Source organism: Sus scrofa, chromosome 4, assembly GCF_054392235.1.
Source record: "Sus scrofa isolate SSC_HxYL_T2T_F1_AM1 chromosome 4, Sscrofa_HxYL_maternal_Yorkshire_Landrace_v2.0, whole genome shotgun sequence".
Taxonomy (NCBI): domain Eukaryota; kingdom Metazoa; phylum Chordata; class Mammalia; order Artiodactyla; family Suidae; genus Sus; species Sus scrofa.
This window is the reverse complement of record NC_139386.1, coordinates 111,584,152-111,599,980: the sequence shown is the minus strand read 5'-3', so window position 1 is coordinate 111,599,980 and position 15,829 is coordinate 111,584,152. Positions and strand designations below refer to the sequence as shown.

The window sequence follows — 15,829 nt, the reverse complement described above, 5'->3', positions numbered from 1 at the left end:
ACCCTAAGGACTCCCAGTTCTGTGTCTTGGATGCATCTGTCTCTTCTTGGTTCTACACGTGCATTTCTAAGCTTCTCTTCTGCACACTGGTACCCCAGACCTCCTAAGTTTAACATGTCCAAGACAGAATTCATATCTTCCTTGGCAAACCTGCTCTACTTCCTTAAAGAAGGACATGACTAAACTGAAAATCTCAGAGCCCTCCCTGATTCTCGCCTCTCCCTTATCCACCTGCCTTCTGTCTGTCACTGAATCCTTTGTTTGCATCTTTAAAATGACTGACTCTGTCCTCCTCCCTGTCACTGTCCTAGCTCAGACACTCATCATCCATCTTCTGGATCATGGCAGACACCTTATGGGACACTATAATTATGTCACCCTCTGGCTTAAAAATCCTTCTCAGACTTCGCGGGGCCTTGAGGATGAGGTTGGCACTCTTTAGCACGGCTTACAAGTCCCTTTCAGACTTGGCCTCCGTCCACCTACGCAGCCTCCTCTCCAGGCACCCTGGTCATCCCAGTAAACTGCCTGGGCTCTGGTCACCCCTGGAGAACCCCTGTCTCCCATCCTCACGCCCCACCCAACCGCTGGGCTTCTGCTGATTGTTCCTGCAGGTCCTCTCTCTTCTCCTTGTGCTCCCTCTAGATTTTGGAGCTTTGCAATTGCTTGTTCCTCAGCCTTAAACCCCTCTCCTCTCTTCCTCACTCCCCCTCCCGGTTCCTACAGGACATAGAGGGGCATAGAGGTTAAGATTATGGGCTTTGGAGCCAGACTATATAGGTGCACATCTTAGATCTGCCATGTAGTAGCTGTGTGACCTTGGGCAAGTTACTAAACCTCTCTGTGCTTCAGTTTTCTTGTCCATAAAATGGAAGCGATCATGGCAGTACCTCTCTCGTCAATTTGCTGAGAAGTTTAAATGAGTTGACAGACACGAAGCACTCAGGAACAGCCCCTTCCTTGGCTTCCAAAGCTGTCTCAGAGGTCCCCTTTCTCGTCAGCCTGATGCTCACTTTTTTCCAAGTATAGCAACAGCACACCATTGACTTATTGCTAGACTGTGAGCTCCTTGAGCCAGAGCCTGTATCTCATTCCTTTTGATCTCCTCAGTGCCTCACACCTAATCCACTTTCAGTGAGTGACTACGGCTTTGAAGACAGGTAGATATGTGAATGCAATACCATGCAAAGCCAGGGTGTGGGTCCTGGAAGAATCCCAGGGTAGAATTAAATGGGCCTGGATTTCCCGTCGTGGCTCAGGGGAAACAAATCTGGCTGGCATCCATGAGGACGCAGGTTTGATCCCTGGCCTCATTCAGTGGGTTAAGGATCCAGCGTGGCCTGAGCCATGGTGTGGGTCGAAGATATGGCTTGGATCTGGCGATGATGCTGTGGCTCTGGCATAGGCCAGTGGCTATAGCTCCCATTTGACCCCTAGCCTGGGAACCTCCAAATGCTGTGGGTGCAGGCTTAAAAATTAAATTAAATTAAACGGGCCAAATCAGGGACGGCATCCTGGGGGAGTGAAGTTTTGCGGATTTTTAGGCAGGTGAGACCCGAAGTAATGGGGACACGCTTTCATTCCAGGCTGCAGGAAACAGCCTGGGACAAGGCGTTCAGGCAAAAATAAGCCCCTCCTGTGCAGGGACGGTGAACAGATTTTTCTGGGCTGGAGCACAGATGAGGGACAAGGTGGGGAAAGGACGGTGAGCCCTCCCACATTCCCGAATGCACCGCCAGGAAGCTCAGTATCACAGGGCTGGATTTTTACAAAGAGCCCAGGCTGTCCCAGCCGGTCGGGAGCCCACTCCTCGCCCTCAGGGAGGTGAGGAAGAAGCTCCGGGAAGCTGGGAGGAGCCTGCTCCCAACTCCTCCGATCACACCAGAGTTTGGGTCCTAAGAAGTTTCTTTAGGAGAAGAAATGGCTCATTTTTTCCACGTGTCAAGCCATCGCTGCGAAGCAAGTGTGTGTCTGCTGGGGCAGCTGACTGTTTTCCAGGATGATAACACAGAGTCATTACCGTGCAATTAGCGCCGCTAATGGGGACTGCGGAGTCGAGGTCCCCCTCCCGCCGCCTCCCGCCCACTCTCTCGCCCGCCATCGCCCTCTCCACTCCCTGGGCTTTTTGTCACCCCTGCACCCACGCTCTCCCGTGTCTCCCTCCAACCGCTGAGCTGGCTGGGGGAGAAGACAGGGCCCCGGCTCTCCCGCCTCCCAAGTGAGCGAAGCGCACGTGGAGCGGGGAGGGGGCAGGGAAGAGAGGGGGGAGGATGAAGGGGAGGGAGAAGTTGGCTTTGGATGAGAACATCTGTAAAGAGTTTTTTTCTCAATGAATTTTAATTACCTTTATAGTGGTACAACCATGGAGAAGAGCCTTCCAGTCCCTCTGGAATGATGGGATGCGTGCAAGGCCCAAGGACGCCCCAAACCCTTGGGCGGGGTTCCAAAGGCTGCCAGCCCGTCATCCCGCGCCCCCCTCGCCTCTCGCATCTGTAAAGTCAAAAACGGAGACCCCTGTAGCCTGGGGGCGCAGCCTGCCCCTCCGCGTGGGTAAGGACTCCCTGCGGCCTCAGCAATCTTCCCAAGACAGATGGGACAAGTTTTGAAACTCACCAAGGGGAGGCCCAGAGCCCAGTGAGGCCTCCGTTCCTGGGTGGGCTTCTCCTCCGTGGGCTGGAGAGCCGCCCCCTGATCCCACGGGTGCGCAGAAACCAGCAGCGGCCGATGGAGCCCAGCCCCATCCCCCACTGCCTGGGCTGGGGTGGGGGGAGGGGGAGAGGGTGGGCAGAGATGAAAGAACAAGGAAGGAAGAAGATATGGTTAAGCCTAGGGCTTGAGGAAGAGGAGCTGGGGGCGGGAGGTTGCTGAAGTGGGGCCTGGATGCAGAGGAAACTTCCAGATAGCAGGCGTGGAGGGGGCAGCTGGGCCACAGCTCCACAGCTCGGGGGAAGCCAGCAGGCCTGGTGGACAACCTGGCTCATCTCCTATCCAAGTCTTTATGATTTTTGTCCTTGAAAATTGCCGAAAACCAATTGCTTTGCTCACAGCTGTGCACAACTGGAGCGGGAGGTGGTGGGAGGGTGGCCAGGGCTTTCCATTGTTGGTTGGGTTACATCGCTAGAGCCAAACAGCACAACAAAGGGAAGCCAGTTGCTCCCCTTGAAAGCCACTCCATTTGTCCTGGAGGCTGCCTTTGGGCTTGTGAGTGGAATTTAGGCTCTGCTCTCCTTAGTCCCCTCCGGCTACCCTCAAACCCTGCTCACACAGCCACTCGGCCCAGAAAGCAACTCCCCCGCAGCCTCCCTCAGCTCTGAGGGCCTCTCACCCCTCCCCCGCCCCGAGGCCCAGGGAGGCCAGCCTTGGGCCTTGCCGGGTTTTGAGCATCTGCTTTGGGAGGAGGGTCCCATCTTCCTATCTGCTTAGAGCCCTTTATAGACGCTTTATTGCTGCTGCCTTAACTGCCCTCGGACTTCACCAAAATGACGTAACGATCTGTCTCCTAGACCAAAGAGACCAGACCATTGGCCGATGGAGGGCACGTTCCGCATCCGTTTAGGTCACTTTAGTTTTCGCAGCCCTCGCTTAGGGTCGGTTCCCTAGTAGGCGCTCCGTCCCTTTTAATCAAATGGGTTAACGGAGATAAGAGTTTCAGAACTGGCGATGGTGATGGGCAGAGGTGTTTTGAATTTGATCACTTCCTCCTTGCCAGGAAGGGAAGGGATAACTACGAAGTGCCTCATTTAGGACAGGTTTGTGGACCACAGAATGGGAGAGGGGCGTGTCTTCCCCTGAAATTCCTAAAAACGACTGCTTTGAAGGTCTACCAGGTAAAGCCCTGAGATCTCCTCGCAAGCCACCTGGATGAGAGCCGGGGGACCCCTCCAAAGCAGCTTTTCCCCTCCCTCTCTGATCTCCCTGACTCCGATGCTAGGTGCCTCCCCCGACGTAGCTCAGGACAGATGCTGCCTGACTGGCTCCACACCCTGTAAATCCTCTTCCTTGAACCGGGCACCTCATTTCGCCCAGGAGCTGTTTGCTGCCACCTTCACCTTCTGCTTCCGGGAGGAGCTGCTTCCTCCCTTGATGCTCCCACCCAAGTGACAACAGAACGCTCTTCCTTGGGTCTCCTTGGGGAGCAATGACAGGCTAGTAGTTTGAAAACGAACCTCAAGAACGACTAAGGAACGAATTTTAGATCATATAAAAAATGTTTGGGGTATTCACATTTGCAAAGCACAGCCTCTGATCAGAGTCCCCACACTCAAGCCAGAAAGAACAGGTGCCTTCCTGCAGTCCTGGCTCCATGAGGTTGAGCCAGTGGGGCTGGGTTGGAGCTGGATCCTGGGAGGTCACCGACTAAATGGCAGGAACGAGGGGCTCCTCAGCATAAGCTCTGAAGTGGCAGCTAATTGGGAGCTCAGAGTACCAGAGAGGCCAAACCTAAAGTCCAACAGGACCAGAGGCAGGAGCCGGGGCTCCCCTCTGCAGACCCAGAATGTCAGAGGCCAGCAGGGATGGGGTCAGCCCAAAGCAGGCTGGGCCCCAGGGCAAGTGCCACAGGTACTCGCGAATGTTCACAGCTTGCCTTTGCGGGGAGGTAGTGGGGTGCTGCGTGGTTGAGTGGCTTGAGCCCGATGTGAGAATCTGGGGCCGAGCAGAAGGCTCCCTTTCCTTCCAGCCGCTGCCAGGCTTCAGATGAGCTGGTCAGGCTACACCAGCCTCTCTGATCGAAACATGAAATAGGACCACAGTAAACTCTCACCCAGGAACTCGGGTGACCTTCATTTTCAGCCCAAGACAGTTGTCAGTGGGCAAGACCCAGCAGAGGTTAAGAGCGTGGGCCTTGGAGTTGGTCAGAGGCAGATATGAATCCTGGGGATCTGATTAATTCAATCTATATACCCCCACCCCAGTCTCCATTTCGTCATCTGTAAAGGGGGAAAATACGACCACCTGTTAGAGCTGTCAGGAGGACTGAGTGTGGTCACACCTGAGAAAGACTTAGCATTCAGTAAGGGCTTAATAAATGGCAGTGATGTTTATTCAGACTTGGCAAGTGATACGGTGTGACCTCAAGTACAAGGGGATAACCTTGGTAAAGTCCCCCTACAGACCCCGACTGAACACCTTAACCACATGAGCACAGACACACAGACACACACAGACACAGACACACACAGACACACACACACACACACACACACACACACACACACACGCGCGCCCGAGATTGCCCAAGGCTCCGGTAGAGGCTCTGCCTCCAGGTGGGGCAGGCAGGTGTCTTTGCGCCTGGAAACCTTCAGATGCCCCTTTGCCTCAACACTGAGGTGGGCGCTGGTGGAGGAGGGGCCGATGGTTAAATCTAGCCATTTGGACATAAATTATGAATCAGTGACCTTTCCTAGCTTAATTACGCCCAGTGCTGGGTGGTCTGGGCTCTGGTGCTAGGCCCCCGGGGGGCAAATTCTGCTCACAGCCAGCAAAGCCCAGGGCCTAGAGCTTCTGCTTTCATCCACTCTGGTTTGTGTGGCTATTTCTGGGGGAGGAAGCGTTCTCTCACTGTGATGAAGGTCCCGCCCTAGGTCAGGGGCTGGCCCCCTTGGGCTCGCCTAATCTCTTGACCTTTGCAGAATCACCTTATCATTCTTTTAAGCTTGATATCATTGCCAGCTAATTTTTTTAAAAAAGTTGAACCTGAGGGTTATTAATGAAGCTGAAATACTAATAGATCTATGGGTTTGTTTTTGTTTGTTTGTTTTTGCTTTTTAGGGCCACACCTGCGGCATAGGGAGGTTCCCAGGCTAGGGGTAGAATCGGAGCAGCCTTGAGAGGGAAGCCAAGAGGCTGATTTTTTTCAATAGAAAAGCTCAAAAATATGTGAGAGTAAAATGAAATCACACATCCCTGTCCCCTAGCTTTGAAAATTATCAATATCCTCCCAATTTGCTTCATCTTTTCCCCCATTCCTTTATTTTCCTAAAGTATTTTGAAGCAAATTATAGATATTAAATCATCTCACCTGCCAATAGATTCTTTTGCATGTGCTTCTAATTGATAAAAACCATTTATATTATGTATACATCATAAAACTAACAAAATGGTAATTCTCTAATATTACACAATCCATATTCACATTACCTGGTTATCTAAAAAAAAAGAAAAAAAGCTTTTTTTTTTTTTTTTTGCTTTTTAGGGCCGCACCTGAAGCATATGGAGGTTCCCAAGCTAGGGGTCAAATTGGAGCCACAGCTGCCTGCCATAACCACAGCCACAGCAATGTGGGATCCAGGCCGTGGCTGTGGTCCTACACCACAGCTCACAACAATGCCAGATCCTTAACCCACTGAGCGAGGTCAGGGATCGAACTTACAACCTCATGGTTCCTAGTTGGATTCGTTTCTGCTGTGCCACAATGGGAACTCTCCCCAAAATGTCTTTTTATGGTTGCTTTGTTTCGATTAGGATCCAAAGTTGTTGGTTCTTAAGGGTTTTCGTCTTTCAAAGTTGGTGGAATGACCAAATGGAATAGCCTAGAGGAAAGCTTGGTAGTTGCTACTGTGGGGTGGAGATGGCGACATGAGGAAAAAAATCTACATTTTCCAAAGACAAGACCTGAGCCCCAGAAAATTGTTTTAATTGGACTTTTGGGGAATTTGCCTTGGAGCCTTGGGAAGAGATACCCCTTTGGCATGATAGAATATCCATCCTTGCAGGAGGTCTCTCGTGATCACTACAAACTGGGCTGGGGCCGGAGCCTTCGTGCTGCTTGCATCTCAGAAGCTGGGGCTGCCTCTTCCATTCATGGACGGAAGGGATGGTTATTTGGTATCTGTTCTGAGCGGAGAACTAGGGGAGCATAGAGTAAGGAGCAGACTTAGGCTGGGTGTCCTAAGCCCCTTGTCAAGCTTGTGCAAAGAGCAGCAAAAGCCAGAGGAGGGAGCCACTGAGACTGCAGGGAGTCAGAGAAGACTTCCAGCAGGGGTCACATTTTGAGCTGATTCTGGAAGTTTTGCGGTTTCTGAGGGGGCCCGTAGGTCAGATCTCCAGATTTTGGGTTTTTTTTTGGCTGCACCTAGGCATGCAGAAATTCCTGGGCCAGGGTTCAGACCTGCGCAATGGGCCTCAGCAGCGACCCGAGGCTCTGCAGTGACAATGCCGGGTCTTTAACCCGCTGTACCACAAGGGAACTCCAGATTTCCAGATGTTAAATCAGAAGCAGACACACAAATCAGAGAGAGGTCAGATATCTGCTTTATGGCAAGCGACGCTGAATGGGGGAAAAAAGCTTAGATCCAAGGCCCAGGGGGTCCAAGGCCCTGGTCCTCATTCTGAGTGATTTTAAGTTGAATGTAATAGGGAGGCAGAGAGACAGAGACAACAGAATGCCACCTTCAGGAAATACTGAGAAGTTGTAAAATGCTGCTGTGAACAGGTAGAGCTTCGTTAGCGTGGTCCCTGGAGGATGACATTGCGACGTCTGTCTCGGTCGGCGTGGGCCAGGCGAAGCTGTGGATCAGCTCGAGGAGGCCTCACACACGAAGGGAGAGGAGGGCTTCCAGTCCAGCCAGTGGCCTCCGTGTCCTTGCTCAAGGTGTTTTCCTGGCCCAGAGCCCCTGCCCAAATCCTTTCCGCCGTATCCCATTGCTCACAGAGTCCCCTCCAGGAAGGCTTCTCCGGATTGCCTTTTGCTTTCCGTGCCAATCTTTGCAGACCTGCCCACCCGCCCTGCCCTCAGAGACGGCCATGGAGGGCCCAGCATTTCCCCAGGATCTTCCGCATTATACAAGCACTTGTTGCAACGCGAAGTCATCGTCCAGGGACTTCTGGATGTAAGTGATTCGGTTAAGAAGAGGTTATGGGGGTGGGGCCCCCCAAATGGGATTCCTGCCCTGAAAAGGAGAAAAGACCAGAGCATCCTCCCGGCTCCCCCGCCTCTGTCTCTCCACCTACGGGGAAACAGCAAGAAGGCCACTGTCTGCAAGGCAGGAAGAGAGCCTTTACCTGGAACTGAATCATCCTGCCCCGCAGTCTTGGACTCCCCAGCCTCTAGAATGTTGAGAAATGAATGTTTTCATTTAAGCTGCCTAAAAGAGTAGCATGAGCTGAGACAAGAGGAAGCTCATAACATGATTGGGGAGCATGCAAGAGAGAACGGCTGGGGAGGTTGAGGAGCTAACAAGTACGGTCAGTTCTTCAAGGAGTTTTGCTATAACGGGGCACAGAGAAACCAGGCAGTTGCTGGAGGAGTTTGTGGTGCCAAGGGATACCTTTGCTTTTAAGATGAGAGATGTCACAGCATGTTTGTGCGCTGATGAGGAGGACCGAGTGGGGGGCAGGGGCAGTGATGATGCAGCAGGAAGAGGAGGTTGTGCGGGAACCGTGACCTTGAGTGGGAGGGGAGAGATCCAGGGCCTGGCCTTTGACAGCGACACGGACACGTCATTCCTGGTAACCAGAGGGAGGCAGACTCCATGCATTCGCTGTGCGGACTGATAGACGAATACAACCTTGGGAATTTCTCTCCTTTCAGTGACGCCAGATCATCAGAGGAGCGTGAGGACGGGATCGCGGGTGTGGGGACGGGGCGGCGTTGACGAGGTGGAGAGAGTATGAAAGAGGCCCCTTGGAAAGTAGGAGCGTGAATCAACTGGATGAATGTAGGAGCACTGCCTGGCAGCACTGCGGGCTCGCTTAAGGTGTGTGGTCATGAATTTGAAATAAGACAGATCAACATGGGTGTGTGTGTTTTTTTGAGCCACGATCGCAGGTGAGGAGTAGGCAGAGTTGGATTTAATCAGGGTTGGGATTGTGCCAGGACCATACCAAGAATAAGACAGAGTTAGAGAGTTTATTGGTGAGGCATGGTGGTGATGCTATGGACGGATGTGAGATCTCAACAGGAAAGGAGGGAGGCTGGCACGGGCAGGGGGATGGAGGGTTTCGGGCGGTGGAGTCAGAGTGACAGTAAAGACAAATGGGAGCAGGTGGCCAAGGAGGAGGACAGGTTTGGGGCAGTGAGCAAGCCCGGGAGCTGAAAGGCCAGGGCCTTTGATATGGTTGAAGTCCCCGGAAATGGTGACAGGTGGAGAAAGCAAGTAAACCAGGTGATGAAGTCATCAGTGGATGGGAGAGTCCCTAGGAAGGACAGTGGATAATTGCAAAAAGGGAGACAAGTGGGTAGTGTCAGCTGATGGCCTGTGCTCCAGGGAGCTGGGGATTCTGGGGAAGAAAGGGAGAAGATCTTCTGAAAGTGGCAGAGGAGTGAGGGCACCGAGCCTAGGTCTGGGTCCAGGGTGGAGGTGAGGTGTCGGGCTCCTGGTGCCGGGACGAGGCTGTGAACCAGCCAGGCATGGATTTCATGGAGGTTATATCTCAACTGAGGAAGACAGATGATATGCAAGTACGTAAATAAATATACAAGGTAATATCAGAAAATGAGAAGAGTTATGATGGAAGTGAAAAGGGTGATGTTACAATATCGCTTACATGTGGAATCTAAAAAAATGATGCAAATGAACTTATTTACAAAACAAATAGACTCACAGACATAGAAAACAAACTTACGGTTACCAAAGTGGACAGCTGGGGAGGGAGATAAATTAGGGGTTGGAAATGAACATACACACATTATTATATATAAAATAAGCACACAGGTCCTATGGCATAAACAGGTCCCATGGTATTAATAGCTTGTAATAAGCTATAATGGAAAAGGATCTGAAAAAGAACACACACACACATACATGTGTGTAACTGAATCACTTTGCTGTACACTTGAAACTAACACAGCATTGTACGTTAACTCTACTTCAATGGGTGATGTCATTGATGGGGTCTGGCCACTGGGAGTGGGGCGGAGTTGCTTTCCCGTTGGAGTGTCTCAGTGAGTTGGCCGTGGGTAGCAGACATCCCAGCAAGAGGAGAAGCAAGTGCCAAGTTCAAAAGCACGGTACACTTGAAGCAAGATCAGAGAAGATCAGGATTCCTCCAGACCCAGGGGACTGCACTCCACGTCTCAAAGAGGCACTCCGCACTTAGCCGAACAGGGCCCCCAAGAAACGAGGATCTGAACTGGAATCGTGTGTCTACGGTGCCGGAGGATGTATTAGAGCTGCAAAGAACATCCGTTTTTTATTTTTTGTCTTTTAGGGCCGCACGCGTGGCATATGGAAGTTTCCAGGCTAGGGGTCTAATAGGAGCTGTAGCTGCCAGCAACGCAGGATCCGAGCCACATCTGTAACCTCCACCACAGCTCATGGCAATGCCAGATCCTTACCCCACTGGGTGAGGCCAGGGATCAAACCTGCAACCTCATGGTTCCTAGTCGGATTCATTTCTGCTGCACCACGACGGGAACTCCTTCCTGAAAAGAACATCCTTGATGAATCTTTGTGTGGCTCAGAAAAGTTAGAGTATTCCCAATACCCGCTTTTTATAAAATGCCCCTTTTTTTTTTTTTTTTTTTGCCCTTAACCAAATTCTTCTCTCTTTGTTTAAAATCGAAGAACATTTTTATTCTGTTTGCATTGTTGGCTGAACATTGCGTCGTTGGTCTTCTCTCTCACTTGTTCTCATTTTTTATATTATTGTTATTCAGTGCAAAACAAAAGGCTGTGATCATGAAAATACAATAGAAGGATGGGTGGAGAGAGCTTGTCAAAACAACCTCCTGGTTAGCATTTTGCTTCTGCTCATCCCTATGACTTTCATATGCATAAAAAGGCCAGAAATTTATCACAAATGGCAGAAAATTGCATTCCATTAATTTCAGAGCCTTTGGCTCCGACAGCTCAATCTTTAAGAGTGGTTGCTCCTAGGTGGTTCAAGGAAATAGCACATCAGAATAGAAACTATTTTGCTTATCTGTTTCATAGTTTAGAAGGATATATTTCAGTACATTTTCTAGAGAGATCTTGCTCAGAGTCTCATCATTTTATTTAGAGTCAGCTTGCCTACACAAGCCCTTGACTTCAACTTGAAAACAAAAGCTTAGAAACTGTGGGTGAGCCTGGTGAAAGAGAATCTCTCACAGGGACCAACTTAAGAAAAGCGAGGAGTTCCCACTGTGGCACGGTGATATTGCTGCAGGTCCGGGATCTCCATATGCCACTGGTGTGGCCATTAAAAAAGGCAAGAAGGAAGGAAGGAAGGAGAGAAGATGAAATGCCTTTCAAAATAAACAGAATTACTTAAGAAGCAGAGACTGAAAAGAAAACTCAGAGCCTTAGGATCAATACTCTCTCCCACCGTATCCCTGATATTTGTTTGTTTAGCCTTTGTTTGCATTTCTCTAGTGACAAGAAACTCACTACCTGTAAAGACAGACCATGGCATTTTCAAGCAGTTTTAGCTGGGAGAAGGTTCTTCCTCTGTAAGGGCAGAAATGGACTTTCTGCCACATTCACCTATTGAGGCCACTTTTATTCTCCAGAGCCTGCTACACACAGAAGTTCGTGTGTGACAAGGCACCTTTTCCATCTCCCTTGGAGTCAATGTCTCTGATCACTTCGCTTTGGAAATGCCATTTTTCTAAGGTCTCCTTTGATGCCCATGGCCTTCTAAAATCCAAAATGCTAAAACTCCAAGGTTGCAACTCAAATTCAGACACAGGTTTTTCTCTTTGTGTTTAGGACCCACTGGGCAGAGTGACACATGTCTGCAGAGGCAAAGGGCCTGGGGGTGACTGCCTGTGGCTCAGGATCTGCAGCAGATGGCTGGGTCTGCCCCGCAAAACCAGAACTCACTCCCAGCCCACTGGGGTCAAGACCAAAGATTACATGAGCACATGAATTTCTTATGCTCTTTCGTGGTCATGAATCAGCTTGAAAAGCTGATAAAAAAGCTCTGGGCACCGTCTCCAGAAAAATGAACATGCACATAAAATACAGGATTCAATTTTGTCAAATGTGCCAACGCCACCCCGAATCCCATGCGTGAACCACACCCCCACCCACGGGAGTAGTTCAGGTTAAGGCGTGCGGCTCTCAACAAAGCCTACGCCACCCCGTGCTGGGTCCTCCATGCTATTTCCAAAGGGTTTGCAGCTGGGGGCTTGAAATGAGTCATGCCATCCACTCATCCTTTCATCAAATACATCAAGTGTGTGTTCCGTGTCACACACCAGGGGATGGCACGGATGCAGTCTCCATTCTCGGGGAGTCCATAGGCCAGTGGGCAGGGAACAAGTAAGCAAGCATGCTCACACAGTTGTACTGACAGCACAGAAGAGGTACAAAGATTCGGCATGCAACCCCATCTGGGGTATTTCCAGGAGGACTTTTCGGAAGAGACTGCTAAGTCCTCCACAAGTTTCATATGTAGATCATTTTTTTTTTTTTTTGTCTTTTTAGGGCCACAACAGCAGCACATGGAGGTTCCCAGGCTAGGGGTCAAATTGGAGCTACAGCTGCCAGCCTACACCACAGCCACAGCCACAGCTACACCGGATCCTTAACCCACTGAGCGGGGCCAGGGATCGAACCCGCATCCTGAGGGATACTAGTCAGGCTCATTGCCACTGAGCCACGATGGGAACTCCTAGATCAATTTCTTTAAACCCCAGCTTTGGTATTAATTCAGTCGGTCAAACTGGCCCTAGTCTTGAAACAACACAATTCCACATACCAAACCCTCCCTTGTTCTTCTGCTTTCAAGGCTGCCAGCCCCTAACCCTGGCCTCGTGGTAAATACTCTGAGAACCGTTTTCCTTGCCTGTTGTTCTGTCGCCTCCCAGGGGAGCAGGTGCTGCTCCTTCCAAACGTCACTGGCCCCCAGGCAGGTAAAACTGGGACGCAACTCCAGTGGCTAATGAAGAGATGCCGTTCCTTGAATGAACACAGTGGTGCTGGGATCCCTCTACGGATGAATAATTACATCCTTATGAAACACTGCCTTCTGTTTCCCCCCCATTTATTCAGTATTAAATGTGAATGAAATTTGCTTCATGTAAGACTCAGCTCTGACACATTCCTATGGAGTCACCAAAACGTTAATTCTCTGGTGATGTTTTTTATACCACCCGGTGCTCTTCTTTTTATTTATTTTTTAAATAGACTTATTTATTTATTTAGGCCATACCCATAGCATGCAGAAGTTCCCGGGCCAGGGATCCAACCTGAGCCACAGCAGCGACCCTGAATCCTTCACTGCTCGGCCACCAGGGAACTCCTCTTCTTAAAAATCAGAATGTGCCTGTAAGCTTAGTAAGTAGAAAACAGTCCCCTGTAGCTCTGGATTCTCTTGGGACAGATGACAGATGCTCTGCCCTGGGCTTTTCTTCATGCTTCCAGGTTCTCCGGGCATGATCCTCTCCCCTGATGAACTCCGTTCTTCAAGCGATCTTGACCAACTTCCTTTAAGCTTCATGGCACTGGAGCCAGGAAGGGAAGGGTGAGAAAAGGTGTCCTTAGCTCAGTTCTCGGCAGAAGGCTAAGAGGCGATGCAGTCATTTCCCAGCGCAGACCAGGGCTGACTTGGGAGAGAGGCAAGTTCTCAAGGTCTTGCAGGTTTTCCTTCATGGTTTGACTTTATTGTCTGTTCAGAAGCTTTGCAGTTTCTCCAAACATTAGACCTCTTCATATTCGAAGGCGTTAAAGCCCAGGCAGCCTTTTTTTTTTTTTTTTTTTTTTTGAGCTATACAGGCTTATCAAGGCAGCTTTTTCTCACATAGAGCATCCAGATTTGTCTGTATTTTGCAACAATCATGACCCCAAATGGGCGGGAGATAGCACGACAGGTGAAGAAAAAGGAATCAGGAGTCAGTCAGGGCAGTGGTTAGCCTTGTCTACCAGGATGGAGCTTCCGGCTCTCCCGATGTTTGCACCCACATGGTTGGCTTGGGCCAATGAGTTGGAAACAAAAGAAACACGAGACGCTTTCACACCAGAGCAATAAATTGCTGGTTTGAAAGCCTCCAGAGCATTCGAACTAGTGGCAGCTCCCTCAGCAAGGGTCCCTGGGCACCTGCAATGAGCTGACCTGCTCTTCCTAGTATGTGGGAAAGATACGCAGGTACCGCTGTAACGAACGCTCAAGGTCCCAAGTGTGACATTCATCCCTAATAAAAATGAATGTAAACCCACATTTCAAAAAGGGGCTCCTGATGGTTTCTTTCATTCTTTTTTTTTCCTTTCTTTTCGCCAATGTCTTGTCAGATCTGATTAGATCACCGTTGTTTTATTGCAGAATATGGCAGGTGTGGAACTCAGATTGGGAACAGGCATGTCAGTTCTGCCTCTTTCTTATTGCTCACTCAGGTTTTTATGATTGGTGTTAACTTCAAACCACAGGAATCCTTTTAAACTGTGTCTATTTTATGAGAGCCATTTAAACTAAAACTAGATAGCACACCTCTCTAACTCAATAAAAACGAAACATTATGGGAAAACCAAAAAAGTGCAGTGACAAAAGGGGACACCACATGAACCCCTCTGGGGGTAGGGCCCCCACTTTTCCTTCAGAGTGTTCTAGACCAGACACAGTTCAGAACCATCCAACATGTGGGCCAAGTAAGGGGTCTGATGTCAAAGTATTAAATTATGCTAAGTGTGATTTCTTATTTTTTAAACTATAAAAAATAAACACTGCATTTTTTTTCTTTTTATAGCCACACCTGCGGCATATGGAAGTTCCCAGGCTAGGGGTTGAATGGAGCTACAAGTCTACACCACAGCCACAGCAACACCAGATCCAAGCTGCCTCTGCCGTGGCAACACGAGAGCTTTAACCCCCTGAGCAAGGCCAGGGATAGAACCTGCATCCTCACCAATACTATGTCATGTTCTTAACTGAGCTACAGCAGGAACTCCCAAACACTGCATTTTATTGATTGAAGGATGCATAGCTTTTCCACATTTTAGTATCTCTGAAATTATGATGCATTTTATAACTGATAACATGTCCTGGTTTAATTGGTAGCTTTAACAGATTTTTTCCCCCAGTATACACAAAATAATGGTAATCCGTGGTATCTTCGGTAAATACAATATGAGAAATGGAAATTCTAGAATCATCTTCTCTAGACCTGAATGGATGGCTTTGTGGTCACTTTTGGAGATGACTGCTCTGGAGTCTTGGTACTCCAAGTGTGTTTTGGGACCAACCTTATGGACACCCCCTGCGAGTTAGTTAGAAAAGTAGCCCCCCCCTCCCCCGCCAGACCTCTGAAATCAGATCCAATAAGCTCCCCAGGTAGTATGTGTGCATATTACGGTTAGAGAAGCCCTGCTCTAGAGGCATTGAAATTTGGGACTCGGCCAGTGGGAGCTTATCCTGTATTTGATAAGAGCAGCTATACTTCAAACGCAAGCGCCTTATCCACTTGGCTGGCTGGTGTCTCCTCTCTGAAGGCTCCGGGGCATCTTCTCATTGGTGGTAAATGTCTAAAAACTGGGTCTCTGGGAAAGAAGGGAAAAAAAGATACCTGATTTGTAGCATGTGCCACTTTCCATGGTGTAAATATTCCTCCCATGGCTGAGTTGAAACTACCAGTGATTGTCTGGGGTAGCATTTCTGGGAATTGGCCAATCAGCTCTCGAGAGTCAGTCTGAGTCAACTGTGGTAACTTCCTCCACGAAGCCCTTCCTGACGCCTCCTCCTCCCACTTTTCTCCGGTTGGTAGGGACCCCCGCCCGCGCTCATCTCCTTCAAGGCAGAACCACACGTCTTCTTCATCTTAGTCAGTGCCTGTGTTGCAGGAAGGACTTTGGCTCCCCCAGGATGTCCATGTCCTAATTCCCAGAATTGTTAGGAAGTTATGCTGGGTTACTAGCAGCTGGCCTTGGGATTGGGAAGGCAGTTGTTGATTATCCACTGAATTGAGTATAATCAC

At 49.7% G+C, this 15,829-nt stretch overlaps 1 protein-coding gene across 7 annotated transcripts in view; it reads left to right on the top strand.

Annotated features, from left to right (window-relative positions):
* The window catches only part of LOC110260341 (uncharacterized), a 365,599-nt gene that overhangs the window by 136,349 nt on the left and 213,421 nt on the right, over positions 1–15,829 (top strand). Inside the window, exons 1-3 of one of the 7 annotated variants that reach the window (XR_014844531.1) lie at positions 2,353–2,550; positions 7,433–7,829; positions 8,531–8,696. The exons of 5 other annotated variants lie outside the window; for them this stretch is intronic. Coding sequence is in view for 1 of the 2 variants with exons in the window: in XM_085023671.1 (XP_084879797.1) it covers positions 7,433–7,829; positions 8,531–8,594 (461 nt within the window). In the remaining variant the exon portion in view is untranslated. Of the gene's footprint in view, positions 1–2,352; positions 2,551–7,432; positions 7,830–8,530; positions 8,697–15,829 lie in introns of those variants that run through there. One more of the 7 variants, XM_085023671.1, reaches the window with a different exon arrangement.